Source organism: Poeciliopsis prolifica, unplaced genomic scaffold, assembly GCF_027474105.1.
Source record: "Poeciliopsis prolifica strain line A6 unplaced genomic scaffold, Auburn_PproV2 SCAFFOLD031, whole genome shotgun sequence".
NCBI classification, from domain to species: Eukaryota; Metazoa; Chordata; class Actinopteri; order Cyprinodontiformes; family Poeciliidae; genus Poeciliopsis; species Poeciliopsis prolifica.
Window position 1 is genome coordinate 5,509,482 of NW_026562406.1, and position 14,402 is coordinate 5,523,883.

The following is a 14,402-nucleotide window of genomic DNA, read 5'->3' on the forward strand; positions in this document are numbered from 1 at the left end:
CACCTTGTGGTCAGAGCGCAACTGTTACACTAACTAAACGGTGAAAACCTTTTCAGGTCTGTAGTTGTGGTAGTTGCAATTATTTCCAAAGGTTTAAATAAAAAAATAAATAAATTAAAAAAAACTTTACAGCATGTTATTTTTAGCTAAATACCACAGAAAACCATATTTGACCCTAACAGTGCATTTCTCCTACACTGCAAGTTTGTTCATTAATCTAAGCGATCCCTGCCAGGTCTTCATAGCTCCACAAGAAGAAGAAGCACAAAGATATTCGTATTTGGTCATAGACTTTATTGGACGTGTCAATGTTTCAATAACATATTCATTTTCACATGATATAGCTACATTGCATATAACATCTATTTTCTTTGTACACTTAACTCAATAATCCACCATAAATTATACGACACATCGTCTTGTCTGCGACGACGAGGAACCTCGGGCGTTTGCACTTTTTCACATTTAGGGTGTAACGATTTAAACATGAGGGGCATCAACCGACTGCTTTAACCCTTTCACAGGTTCGTAATGATTTTATATTTTCTCAATGATTATACAGTGCAATAGGTAAACAATAAAGTCATCTGTATGAAAACAAACACAAAAATTTACATTCACAGTCAGATATAGCCACAGTAAAGGATCCAAATTGATGAAAACCCAAAGAAAAGGAAACTTCATTGCATTGCTGCCTCTGCTCATTCAGTGCGCCTTGCATGTTTTATATCTCAGAGTGGCGAAGAGGCCTCTGAGGGTGATATATTTTTTAAAACAACAATCCATGGTGAATGCGGTGGCTTGCTTTTGCACATTGCTGATTTTGCTGATAGACTTGCGATAAATCGGACAATAATATGCGCCGACAGTGAGCTGCGAAATTTTAAAATGATACCCTGAATCAATTGGTGCATAACATCACAAGCCCCATTCTGCGGAACCTCGGATTTTACAAAGGCAAAGCCAAAACAAGTAAAGGAGCCACTTGAATACCTTTAACGTAAAAACTGAACAATTCGCCAGCACACCTAACATCAATAAGCATGAACAGCAGCCAGGGGGAGAAGCTCAGAGCTCTTTACAGCACATCTAGTCGGTTTGGACATTTTGCACATTAATGCACTGTTGAGCACAAGGAGTCACTGTGGCTACACAAACAGACCCAATAAACACAGGCAGCGTGAAGGAGAATCTGCAGAATCAATATTTTGTGATTATGCTCTACTTCTCTAAAAAATAATGATAAAAAAAGCAGGTTATTGCAGCTAAACATTAATGTCCGCATGGAATGCACTCTTTTTGGAAGACATGTTTAGCGTCTGGTAACAAGAGTTGATTTCCACTGGCAACTTGGATTTCTGCTGCGGTTAGAGAAGACTTCTGCAGTGATCCTTCATTACAATTGTTTTGCTGCTAACACTGCACACACAAGTCTCACAATAACATTCCTTGGCTGAGTATAAGGGTAAAAGAATAGGAAGTAGATGCTGAGATTCATAAAACAGACTCAGGTTTGGAGTGCAATGCAGCCACCTCTCCTTGAAAGTCAGGGCCATTGCAAAACCTGTTGACCGCTTTCTAACTCCTGGTTGGTGCTGCTCCCCTCTGCACCTCAGCACCACCTCTGAGAGCAAGAATAAGTGAGCTGTCGCTAGACCAAATGCCCCAGTAAATAAACCTGAAAATGCAAACTTCACACATTTGTGCATGACATTATTTTCAAGTAAGATTTTTGCTGAATATCTGTGCAAAAAGTATCTGAAACGACGTCACAGCAAAAAAATAAAAAAGAAAAGAAAATAAGGCATGCATGTCCCTCATCATCTGTAAACAGCCACATTATGCCTGAAAATGGAAGACCCTCAGCCACGCACGAGTGTCACAATCAAGTGGACATCCCTGAGACAGCTCCGTTTGATCTGACGTTCTTGTCTGTCTAAGCTGTGCTTTCTTATGTCCTTTTTTTAAAAAAAAAAGTATTCTCCTTCTTTAGGTGAAGAGCGTTTCATTCGTGTGCAGCAAAAATGAATGGAAAGAAAGCGAGAGTGACGACATACCCACGACACCTACGAAGCTACTTTACTGACTAATCCACTACATGTGACGACACAGTTACAAGCGCCGGAGTGAGATGCTGCAAAACGCAACAGTTGCCTCCTATTGACATGCAGCTACGACATCACCGTGAGCAGTCGAAATGGCTCAAACACATCTAGAGTGTCTGCTAACACTGCGGGGAGCTGTGGAAGTGGACTGTACAAAAATTATTGAGGCAGGCGGTGGTTGGATTTTGCACCTTTCAAGTCAAATTCCGACAATATTGAGATAACAAATCTATTTTCGCCTCTGCCATAGCCCTCAAGAGATCAAAAGTTGGTTTTTTTTTTGTTCTTTTTTAATCAACAGCATTTTGCTACATGCTGATTATTGAGACTAAAATTCAGCTGCTGATATTTTGAGTGGGTTATAGGAATGTGTTTTGTCAGAATCCCCAGAATGGGGGTCGGTTCCCCACTGGAGTGCACAAATCAGGATGTGTGAAATCTCAAAGTCTTCCTCCCAATCAAAGCCGATATCAAAACGGATCATGTTTAGAGTGTTGTAACATAAAATAACTTAACAGCAAGAGATAAAATAACACATTTGTTGTTGATGCTATTTGCATTGTCAATATTTCACTGTTTAAATGACTTTTTAGTGATGCTTATCATTAATAATATCCCAGCTAAGCATGGGTTTCTTTAAGGTTTCCATGATATGATAACTGATGAAAATGCCATAGTTTCATATTAGCACCCTGTTAATGGAGAAAGTATACCAAGCTATGAGATGGTAATACCTATTATTTAAAGCAGGAAAAACAAAATAATATATATATTAAACTGCTACAAAAATGAAGTAGAATATTGATTATTATAGTTACAAGAATGTGGAAAAATATATAAGTGGGAAGCAGCAACAGATGTGAAATTGAGCTCGGAGTGTCGGGAGAAAACTCGGGTCACTCTCTGACACGTCATCAAAAGTACTTTAGAGCACAGGAGCAGGAAGATGACAAATGTCTATAATCTGGTAGCCGTAATTTGATAAATACCTTCAGATTTGTCTGAAGGTAGTTAAAAGTCTCAACTCCCTGTTGAGACTTTGAGCTGCTCCCATCTGACAGAAAACATATTCTGTCAAGATATAGAACAAAAATGAAGAAACTCTTTATGTAAAATCTACATTTTCCCTCCTGAATGAGCGCTTGTTTACTTTCATTAAGGATTCGGTTGTTATTTGTTGCTATATTTTTATACATCTTACTATTAGCAGTTCTGGTTTAGTATTGAGCTGCAATGACGTTTTATACTTTTAGTGCTTTCTCGATCTTTACCGTCTTTGAGTTAAAGTGTGTTTATGAGCCAATGAAGCAATGGTTCATGGGAGTTTTAACGTCCTAATTACCTGCAGCGAGCTGAACTGTTTAACTAACGCTGGCTTGTGCAAGAAAAGGAAGAAGTGGAGATTGCAGCTTCAGCTGTGGTATTTTTTATTTCCGTCTCCTCCTCTACTCTAATGCTACACCATTATAGCTAGCTTCTTATCTTAGGAATAAAACGCAACACTCTTTGCCTTTGCATCACTGAATTTGTTCTTAGTAAAAGTTGCTACATCACTTTATCACCACAAGAAGGTTTGTACCCCACTTCCTGTAATCAATTTTGTTGCCAAAGAAAATACTTTCTAACATCTCATTTCAGGAAAACGGAGCACATTTTTGTTTTTCACTTTTATTTTAGGATAACTTGCAATAATTGTCGCTGGATCAGGATTTAACGGAGGAATAGGAAACATCTTGTACTATTGTCCTCATCCCAATAACGATTGTACAGTCCTTCAGATTTTTGACCACAAGTACCACAACGGATTTACAGCACCAACAAATAAGAAGTAGTAGCATTGTGTTGCTTTGTTTCTGATTTTATTTCATGGTTGTCGCATGCACACATATAGGCTTTTGTGAGGTTTGCTATGATGATCCGGTTAAGCTTTAAGCAAGGCGAGAAATGTCTGAAACATCACATCATCTGACTCTATTCTACCTTTTTGTTCACTCTAATAGATATTAGCTGTTTGGGCAGTGGGTGTCAAGTGTGTACACTTTCATATTACACTCATAAATTGGAGATTCTGTTGGTCCTTGCTCGTTTCCGGAGTGGGGTGGAGAAGGGGTGTCTGTCCATCAGTTTGCCTGTCTGTTTTTCTCTCAGCTGGAGGAGAAGAAAGAGGGATGGGAGGATCTGATGCCAGCTCAGTCTGAGAAGAGACTGGCAAAAGATTTGCGTAGATTGCGTATGGTTTCAGCCTTCACCTCGTCCTGGCTAAGGCTGGCTCGGGGCGCTGGGGTTTCTGGAATGTTGAAGGTATTGGTAAGAGACTGGGATTTGCTATAAAGAGAGGGAAATGGCAATAGAGGAGAAGGAAAGGCTATTAAAGTCATGCAGCAAACCAATGGAATGAAAAGACTGGAACACAGCAAGGCAAAGACACAGAGATAAAGGGAGAGAGAGAGCGATACAGAGGAGGAAAGACTCAATAAAAGATGAAAAAAAAGGTCATTCCTTCTCCCGGGTCATTCAGAATTACCTTATCATTTCAAGTCAGCTTTGACATGATATGAATAGTGAATGACGTTTTTTTTGGATGCACATTGGTGTGTGTTTTGTCTGGGATTGATCGTGAAAATATGTTTGGCAAAATACAAATGAACAGAATCCAAATAAAAAAGGGACATCAGAAAATTGTTGGCTAAAGAATGGAAAGAAACTCTTATGGTGTAGTTGTATCTGTGAGTAATAAATGTGTGTTAGCTTCTCCTTTTAGACCTTTTCGACAATCTGGTGTGGTTTCTGTGGTTATTTGAAAAGAAGAAATATTCTGCATACATTTGTCACGAGCTATTTGTGACTGTTGCACTCTTGCTTTGTTGCAAAATCGACCTTTTTTTAAATTTACTTTGCATAAGATTTCATTCAGAAAGCTTCAGTAATGAAAACATCTTGCCCTGTGTCTGATAAAACACAGGAGGTCCAAACTATGATACAAGTACCATCATGTTTAGTAATGTGGATATGGTTTCTATTCTACATATTGTGTTTTTCTTAATACAAAAGGCACAAACAGTGTAATTTGAAACATAAAACGTTATCCATGAACCTGCCAGCTTGTTGGCATCTGTCCTAGCATTTGCACAGTTGGCCTTTAAAAGTAGCGGTGGGAAAGGTTCTCACTTTGGAGTGAATTCTGTAGGTTGATCACTACTGCAGAAGTTAGAAGCTGTTCTGAGCGTCATTCTTTTCGAGATAGGGTCGACATTTTTTCTTTATTTTTATGTCTATTTTCTCATGTGCTCAGATATGTAGTTCAACAAATAAAGGATTAGACTTTTATAAGTATCCCCCCGTTGTGTAAACAGACGTCTTTACCAACCGTTTATTAAGTTATTACCTGTAATTTGGTGTTTAAGCGTGTCCCTGAGAAACCTGCTTCAGAGCAAGGATTTTGAGACTTGTGTCACCTGAATTCCTGTTTGTTAAAAACTGCCTGTCGTTTTAATGTTTCACAACTTCACCAGACAATCTGACATGTTTCTGTTTTCTAAATCTAACTGCTGTAAGAATGACAAATGTAAGAATCAATACAGCATGCGCATTCAAGTGGATAAGCCTCTGTATGAGCTGATTTTTTTATTTTTATTTTTTTGCATGTGGTATGCATGCCTCAGTGCAGGCAAAAAAAAAAGAAAAAAGGTACGAATAAACATTCTGTGGATGTCAGTTCTGAGGCTCAGAAAGTACAAATGAGATGGTACTGATCCAGTTCATTGTTCTGTTCTCGTGAGCTTCTACTTACTTTAGTTGTGGAGAGCCGCCCATAGCCGGGCTGTCCTGACTGGGCTTCTGTGGGGGCTGGGGCTTCTGCTGCAGAGGGGGGCGTCCGCCCGGGCCACCCTGACCTTGGGCGGCGGGTCTCGGCTGCTGGGTGGTCGGAGGCCCGGGACGGGCTGGCTGGACCTTCTGTGATCCTCCCTGCGACTGTTGCCTAGGGAGTGGCGCCGGTTTCTGCTGCTGCTGTCCACCGGGAGGTTTCTGACCGGCAGGAGGTTTCTGCTGCTGGGAGACAGACTGCTGCCTCTGAGTTTGAGGGGAACCTCCCTGGCTTCGCTGAGGAGCGCCCTGACCCGGGGCTCGGGTTTGGGCTGAAGGGCCCTGGCTCGGCTTGGCCTGAGAAGCGGGCTCAGCGGGAACCGGGCTGGCAGCAGACTGCTGAGCTGGTGCAGGAGGCTGGCCTTGAGGCTGGGGCCGCTGCTGGGTGGGAGGACTTTGTTGGGGACCACCTGCAGGAGGTAAAATAGGGCACCACTCATATTCGTACACCGTGACATTACTTTCGTTTTGACTTTTTCAATAAATACAAACGATCAGGATAAATCACCCTGAGGGGAGGGGCGCTGTTGAGCCTGTGGCACTCTTGGCTGTGAGACAGGCTGAGGAGAAACTGCTTTCTGCAAAACAAACAGATGGCTCAGAAAATGTTGCATCTGTCACAATATGTACAAATTATGCAAGTGGAAGAGTCCTTATAAAAGATTAAAGTTAGAGATAATTATAACAACACTAACTACTGAACTGTTATTTATTAAGAATTAAAATGTTCATAATACATGACTATTCTTATCGGTTTTCTACTTCAAATACAGATCGTCTTTATTTTCACATAAAGAGTAAAACACTGTAAATTGGAGAAGTTGAACACTACTTTAGTCAAACACAGACCTTCACACCTTACATGAATCCTCCATTTCAAAAAAAGTAAAGAAGAAACATTGTGACAGGAGTTGTAATTACAAAGAACGATGGAGAACAACAGAGTGTTTTTTTTTTTTCTTTGCTAGCGTGAGCATATTGTGCAGGGAGTTTAAGCACCTGTGCTGGCTGTGCCGCAGCAGCGCGAACCGAGGAAGAACTGGGAGTACGTGGAACAGTCTCCTGCATCTTAGAAACGACAAGTTCTGCAATCTGAACTCGATCCTCATCCTGCTGGTCCCCAATCAGTGGCATCGAACAGTCGTCAACCTAAAATGCAACACGATGTTTAAAATTTTAAGAAACGCCCTCGTAATAGTAGACAAACGTCAGCATGCTCGCACTGCGAGAAAGTACCTCGATAATGTAGTCTTTGCCATCTTTGCCATGCAGAGCCTCAACAGCACAGATGTCTAACCCGCCAAAGATGTCTGCGCATGAATCCACCCACAATTTGTACCTGCAGCCATGTGTTCAATAGGAATTCTGTCAACCTGCCAGGTATACTGCTTAGATTTTAGTAGCATTCAATCACGTGTTCTTACTTGTCTGACATGGCCACCTGCTCCAACATAGAAGAGCCCGTGTTAGTTTTCCAGTTTCCAGAAATGGAGGTCCTCCTGATAAAAACGCAGTTTACGATGCACTCCCAGGGAGGTGAGTGAGGGTGAAATGTGACGTTCGAAATCACAAACAAACAAACTGACTCACATGTAAGCCTTGTAGCTGTTACCAATCTTCTGGATGCGGACGTCGTACTTTGCGTCAATAAAAGGCTCGGAAGTGGCGTAGGTCTTGGTCAGCGCCACAACACTGGCGATATCTTGAAAGTCATACTGATTGTCCACTTTCACCTAGTGTGAAAACACACATTTGGTAGAACTCGTTAGTCCCATATGTGATAAAGGGTTGGTCATCCCATTCTTACCTTTCCCATTCCTGAGTGAGCATGGCCCATCTTTACGACAACAGGGTACTTTGGGGCGCTGATCTGTAAAAAAAAACCCAAAAAACATTATATTATGAACTACCACATCATTCGATCCCAAATCCAGAACTCTGATGGCATTTGAAGAGATTGGTTACAAATTTTTTTTTAAAGTATTATCCTGATAATTAGTTGAATAGGTAAAATAAACGTTTTTGGGCTTTAGATCATGTTATGCTCTTACTTCTTCATCAAATCCGGACTATTGTTTTGACTTATTCATGCATATTTGAGAAATATCAAATCTCCCGTGGCAACCATTGGTAGGTACCTTAACGCTCGCTCAGATCACGCTCCGCCCACTTTCACAAAGAGATTTGTGGGCGTCTCCAGCTGAGCTTCCACCCCACAAAAGCAACCCAATCCACACAACTCCACCAGTTCTGTATTTATGTAAGTGATGCTCAATTTGTCGCAAGGATCCAAATCCCGTCGCCATGACAGCGTCACCATCAGCAGTTGATGGAAAGAAGGCGTGGTCCGTGCTTTCAGGTCATTATCCTCAAATTCCAGCCCTGCCATCTGACTATCACAGCTAAAATCAAGACTGGTTACATCAGGCCACATTTTCCCAACCTGGCATTGTCTAGGTTTCTTAAGCCTTTCAGTTTCCTGTTCTCAGCTGCTGTAGTCCTTCTGTTTTAAGGTTCGTCAACATATGTTGGTTTTCCACATATCTTGTTTGTAAAGAGCTATTCTTGCCTTTGAGTCATCTCAACCAGTCTCGTCATTCTCTCCTGACTTGTGCCATCAACAAGACGTTTTCATCCACTTGACTCCCGCTCGCTGGACGTTCTCACTTTCTCAGACTGTTTTCTGTGAATGTGAGACGCTTGTTGTGCATAAAAATCCCTTCATTCCGAAAATTGCTGACGAAAACCCATGCTTTTGTAACATATCATTCCTAATGATTAAAACATCAATCGTTTAAATCCAACAGAGAGGACAGACACGCAGTCATTCTGATGACTTGAAAGCCAGCCCAGTTCTGTCAGCCTGAGACTGCAGGGGTGGAGATGACTGTTCAGCAGCAGCAATCTCAATGTTCCCGACACTGACTCGGCAACCCAATAATCAGAAAACTCTGCCGCCACAGGAAACAACCCAAAGAGACATAAGCTCACAAAAAAAGTCAGACTGGCTTCAGCTGCTATGTGAAACAAATCATGAATTACAGCTGGACATCTGGCGCCTCAGTGGTGAAGAGGAGATTTCAAAGAACTCACCATTTCCTTGTGATTTGGATAGTAAACCTGCTCAATCAGTGGGAACTCCTCCGGGCCCAGCTGCTTGTGGAGTCTTGACATCTGAGCAAACTGAGGGAGAGTTTAACCCTAAGATGCCACTCTGATCGTCTGTACATCTGGAAGCTGCTCGCTGTGGACCGAACAGAGTTTTTAAAGACCACTTACCACCCACGGTTTGTCACAGAAGTTATAGACAGAGTGCAGGGTGTTAACGCTTGGCAGGCCAGCATACTGCAGTCCGATCACCATGTTGCGATGGTCTCCGTTCCTGTCCATACTGAACGCGTGCTGCCTGATCAGCACGAAGTCTGGCCTGAAGGATCTGGCACAGAGGACATGAGGGAATTGCTGGAACGGAATTTCAGAACCTAAACTTTGCAGCAAGGTGACATCGTCGAAAACTTAAAAACAGGACTTACTTAGTAACCTTATGCCCATTCCTGATGGCGTCAATGTTGACGTTATAGGTGCCGCTGGCATTGGCCACTAGGTTGATCTCTGAGAACTCTGCCTGGGAAGAACCACATTAAATTTAAACCCTTTTCAACTGTATAAAACTTGCATTAATTGTGAGGGTGCATGAGCATAATTCATAGCTAATCCATCAGGTAGACTGATTACAAGCTATTAGTTACTGAAGAGATTGATTTGCCCATCTGATATACTGCGAGATTAATAGAGTTCATTTTGTCACATTACGCCCACAAATCTCTGTGATAGAACAACACATGTAATTTATATGTTTTCCTCTGACTTAAAAATCATTATTACGGTGGATCTATCAGATCCAGTCCAAGTGACAAAAAACAAAGTTTGCAGCAGAACAAAAGGTCAAAAGTTCTGGGGTAAAAAAACTTTTGCAAGGCACTTTAAGTCAGAGCCGAGACTTACAGGGACCAAAATACACACGGATAAAAGTGCCTGAGGCAGGGAAGAGGATTTTTGAAACATCTGGGCGCATTCCTGCTCCTGCTCCTATAAATAACCACCGGTTTAAAAGTGCAACCACAAACATTAATGGGCAACACGTCTCTGCTAAAACTATTGGCTAAACTACTCCTAGTCAGTCATCAAGTCACATTAACAGGCACGTCACTTGCGTAATGTATGGGACAATGCATAATGACTTCATAGTATATTAATAAGTACGAAAGCATTTCACTGAAAATTAATGCAACTGTGAATATCAACTCCAACTCGATAGTGAAACGGACCCTGAAACATTTATTGTTCAGAGCTCTCTGTGAACGTGGCAGCTCATTAATAATGCCACTGCTTTTTCTTTTCCTGCCTAGAAAAATAAACCGTACACTATTTCTGTTTGGACATAAGAAGATCCGAGGCAGTGTTGTCCATCAGCAGGCAAAACACGCTACAATCTCATTTAAAAAAAAAAAGAGTGCAAAATCACTCTCACTGAAGACTCCATCAGGAAAACTGCTTGTTTCGTTTTGTAAATTCACTCTCCTGCTGAATAAAACTTCACAGTTGGGTTTAAGACATACCTGTTCTATTTTGATGTCAAATTCGCCGTGAATCTTTCTTCCTCTGAAAACCTTCACCCTGAATGTGAAACAAAGAGGTGAATCAATGTGTTTGGTATGTTTGTGAACAAAATGAAAAACAGTTCAAGCTTTTTTTCTCTCTCTCTATTTTTTTTTCTTCTCCAGCTCAAGCAGGACATTTTGAAACTGGGAACAGTCTCGTCTTTGACACATTCGGGCTGCTGACACTTTGAGTGAAATCTGAAAGTGCAACTTAATTTTGTGCAACGCTGAGATTTGCATTTGGCAGTGAGACATTTTGTCTGCGTAGTTCTTGCTTTATAAAAACGTGCAGTTCACATGGCCGCGCAAACTTTTACGCATTTCGCCGCAAACTGAATTGCATATTCCTGGGATTTTATTTAAATTGTGATTTTATTTAAATAGTGTACACTTGTGACATGGAAGGAAAACATTACATGGTTTTTAGAAACTAGGAATGGGGAAAAAAAGGGGAGGATCATTTTTTATTATGTAACACAACTTTTCACTTTAATACTGTGATTGCAGCTCCATGATATTTGTGTTATGTCGCTACCAGGCTTTGCGCTTCTGGAGGCTGATGTTTTTAACTCAATGTTCTTTGTAAAATAAATCAAACAGTAAGATTGGAGTGTTTATGAAAACCTATCCTGAGGTCTTGTGATGTCCAAGCTAACATTTTCATATACTTTGATGTGAGCAACTGCATTACTCATCACCACTAAACAGGTTTTCTTCCAGGACTGCCCTGTATAGCTTCAAAAAGCTCGATTTCTTCTAACCAGAGCACATTCTTCTGCAATGCCTCTTTTGTTCTTTCATGCTTTGTGTCAAACTCTCTATGTTGAACTTCTTCAGGCTTTACTTTGTTCTTACCGCTCATTCGTGAAGGTCACGTTTGGGGCGTTCATGAGCTACAGTTGTCCAATAAAAGAGAGACTCCAATATGCGTTGTGGATCTCTGCAGCTCCTCCAGAGTTAGCGTGGGCCTTTTGGCTTCTGATTAATGTTAGGTTGCGTTTAGCTCGTGTTTTTGCTTTTTTTTCTCTCCAAACGACAATTGGAAAAACAGATGTTTTAATAAAAGTCCTTACAACTAAATCAGGCATGAAGAGTTGTTTAGGTCTATGCGGTCTATCTAACAAACCTCTGCTAACAAAAAAATAAAAACGATGTATTCGTTTCATTCCATTTCATTTCACAGTTATGCATGAAACAAATGCACTGAAGATTGTGGTTGTGATCTGGAGTGTTGGGGTGTCAGTGCTTTTTCAGTGTAGTGTAACTCTCACACCAATCAACGACCGACTGCAACCTGGCTCTGATGCAGAAGCAGGGTTTTCTTTCTTTTTTTTTTTTTTTTTTTTTTGCATGCAAGTTTCATCTTTGCCATGTCACCAGCGCAGGAGCACCCCTCCTCATCTAAGCATAAAGCCGTTCGGCAGCTTCACGCGCAGCGCCCCTCGGCATCACCTGGATCATATGACCTTCCAGCTCTTGCCCCACTGCAGTCCACAGTGGACCTGGCACACATCCTGCGTCTAGACGGGCCGCAGACGCGCGCCGCTCTCTTACCAGTCGGTCTGCTGGTCGTCGATCACCAGGAGGATCTTGCCGTGGCTGGAGACGCCAGCCCGGTCCGCCGCCTCGGACAGGGTCGCCGCCGCAGCGGCGGTGGTCTGCTTGACGGCGTTGGATATGGAGGAGAAGAAACCGGAGCCTCCGCCTGCGGGCTGCGGCTGAGCGGCGGGCTGGCGCCTCTCCGCCGGCCCGGGCGACACTGCGGGGCTTTGCTGCGGCGGGTCGGGGCGTTGGAGGTCGGTCATGTAGCCATTGGGCAGATTGGATATGAAATTGCTATCCGAGAGACGTCGACGCAAGTAATTCATGGTGGAGGTTTTGTTGAAATGACGTAGAGAGAAGTAGGTCCCAAAAAAATAAAAAAATAAAAAATCCCACCTACTGACACAGAACTTGGTGTTCGGTGAGAAAAAATAAATGATTGGACTAGTTTCCCATGTGCGCAAACGGGAATCGCCGCCACCTGAAAGAGAATGAAATCGGGTTTTATTAATTAGAAGGTGATGATTAATGATTTCTGTTTTTTTTTATGAATATAGTAAGAAATCGTGACTGCTTCAAAGAAAACCAGCCTGCAAGATTACAGCTGAAACATGCACAGGTTAAATCATTCGTTCCTATCACATTAATTCCGTTTAAAGGAGGCTCCCCCCGCAATGAAACATAAAATCAAATCAAATAAGCATCAAGCTGAAGCCTACTTGGGAATGTATCCAAAGTGATCCGCCCCGAGGATGGATGAGGCGATGGTTTCCTACTGGACAGTGACAGAGGAAGCCCGCACGCAGGTAACCGTCATGTCCTCAGGCCGTGAGTCCGACTTGAGACCGGAGGAAATAAATAACAAGCGACAGTTTTCCCAGCGTTGCCCGCCGCCCTGCTTTCTTCCCTTCAAGACCCAGTTTTTTCCGTCTGCCCTGCGTCACTCCCAGTCATCCTGAGGGGAGAGGAGGCTGCGAGGCTGGACAAATTGTCAAGGCAACGCGAGGATGCAGGAGCTGGCTTCCGGTGCTGCTCAGAAGGCAAATGCATGCTGTGAACATGACGCGCTTTTTTTTTTCTTCCTGCATTAGATAGCGTTGCGGAAGCGACAAGAATTTAATTCACTCGTGCCCAATTATTCCCAGTAATATGCTGATAGACAAAATAAATACGATTCTTATCAAACTCGTTCTGGTTTTGTCCACCATTAATTATGAGGGTCAAAATCAAACTTCCTGTGTTGCGGCTGTGTGTAGGTGCGTTTGACACAGCAGTGTAATGGGTAATGAGGGTGGTGCTGATGAGAGCAGTCACAGGGTCTGAGTGCCTCTGACACACATGAACCAGCTGCTGACTCCAGGGGACAATCAGGTCTGCAGGTTGTACGGGATCCCGCTGGGGGCAAATAGAAACACATCTATTTGTTGACGAGATGCTCGTTTGATTTTCAATGCAGTCTGTTTTTAGTGATGCGCCATCTGTTGGTGATCAACAGACCACCCCCTCTACATGTGCCCTCCCCTGGGAGCCCTCGATCCTCTGTTGTACTATGGAAACTATATTGTGGTGGAAACTTGACGATGATCACAAGGAAAACAGGCAGTCCTGCTATTCCCTCTTGAATCATTAATACAATGGAGGGTGAATGTATAGCTCGCCTTCTGCTCATAAAATAAACAAGAAACAAACAAACAAAAAATTAATCTCTGGATTTTTGCAAGTTTTTTGACTTGCATTGTGCATCCTGCAAACAAGTCATTCAGAATGTTTTTGTCAGGGGTGACCAGACACGCCAAACCAAAAGCCGTGAAATAATTACATGAGCTTTGTTTCAGTGTCAGAAAAATAGCTCTTAAAAAGAACCAAAGCATGATTCTTGATTTGCTTCAACGTGTCTCTAAATTCAGGAACCGCTTGCGAAATGGAGCGGCAGTAACTGTAGGGAAACACCAGCAAGAGGCTTGTTTCACCACTCGTGTGTTATTCTTTACACAGACGTCTATGCAAAGATTTCTGTGTAAAGTTGTTTTGTTTTTTGACTACACAGAAAGACTCGACACAGAAGTGTAACCATTTATTGTTAAATTATTACAATAAAACCATTTTTGGAACAACATTGTCCTCAAGTGAAAACGAGATTTGCCAAGCAGAACTTGAGCAAATCAAACAAAAGTTACACAGCTATAAACATGAGGCGTCTGTCTGAGTCCCTAAAAGGGAGCCATCAGAA

General features: G+C 42.2%; 1 protein-coding gene across 2 annotated transcripts; it reads right to left on the minus strand.

Moving 5' to 3' along the window:
- Positions 1-273: 273 nt before the first annotated feature.
- On the minus strand, positions 274-13,278 carry syn1 (synapsin I). Of its 2 annotated transcripts, none has more exons than XM_055050730.1 (14): positions 12,892-13,278; positions 12,185-12,653; positions 10,589-10,646; positions 9,503-9,594; positions 9,249-9,405; positions 9,063-9,152; positions 7,777-7,839; positions 7,560-7,702; positions 7,394-7,468; positions 7,206-7,308; positions 6,969-7,118; positions 6,478-6,547; positions 5,896-6,379; positions 274-4,392 (listed from the first exon to the last, which is right to left on the minus strand). In XM_055050730.1, the coding sequence occupies exons 2-14, from the start codon at positions 12,496-12,498 to the stop codon at positions 4,365-4,367; spliced, it is 1,827 nt and encodes a 608-aa protein (XP_054906705.1). In that variant the 5' UTR covers positions 12,499-12,653; positions 12,892-13,278; the 3' UTR covers positions 274-4,364. The 2 variants fall into 2 exon arrangements, with proteins under 2 accessions (XP_054906705.1, XP_054906704.1); XM_055050729.1 differs by having other exon boundaries at positions 274-4,430.
- Positions 13,279-14,402: the final 1,124 nt, after the last annotated feature.

Bases quoted from the DNA above. Each gene is read 5' to 3' on its own strand.
- syn1 (XM_055050729.1), bottom strand. From the start codon at position 12,498: ATGAATTACTTGCGTCGACGTCTCTCGGATAGCAATTTCATATCCAAT. The intron at 7,469-7,559 runs GTGAGTCAGTTT...CGTTTTTATCAG, and splicing joins AACAGCTACAAGGCTTACAT to GAGGACCTCCATTTCTGGAA. The intron at 6,548-6,968 runs GTGCTTAAACTC...TTTGTTTTGCAG, and splicing joins CTGCGGCACAGCCAGCACAG to AAAGCAGTTTCTCCTCAGCC.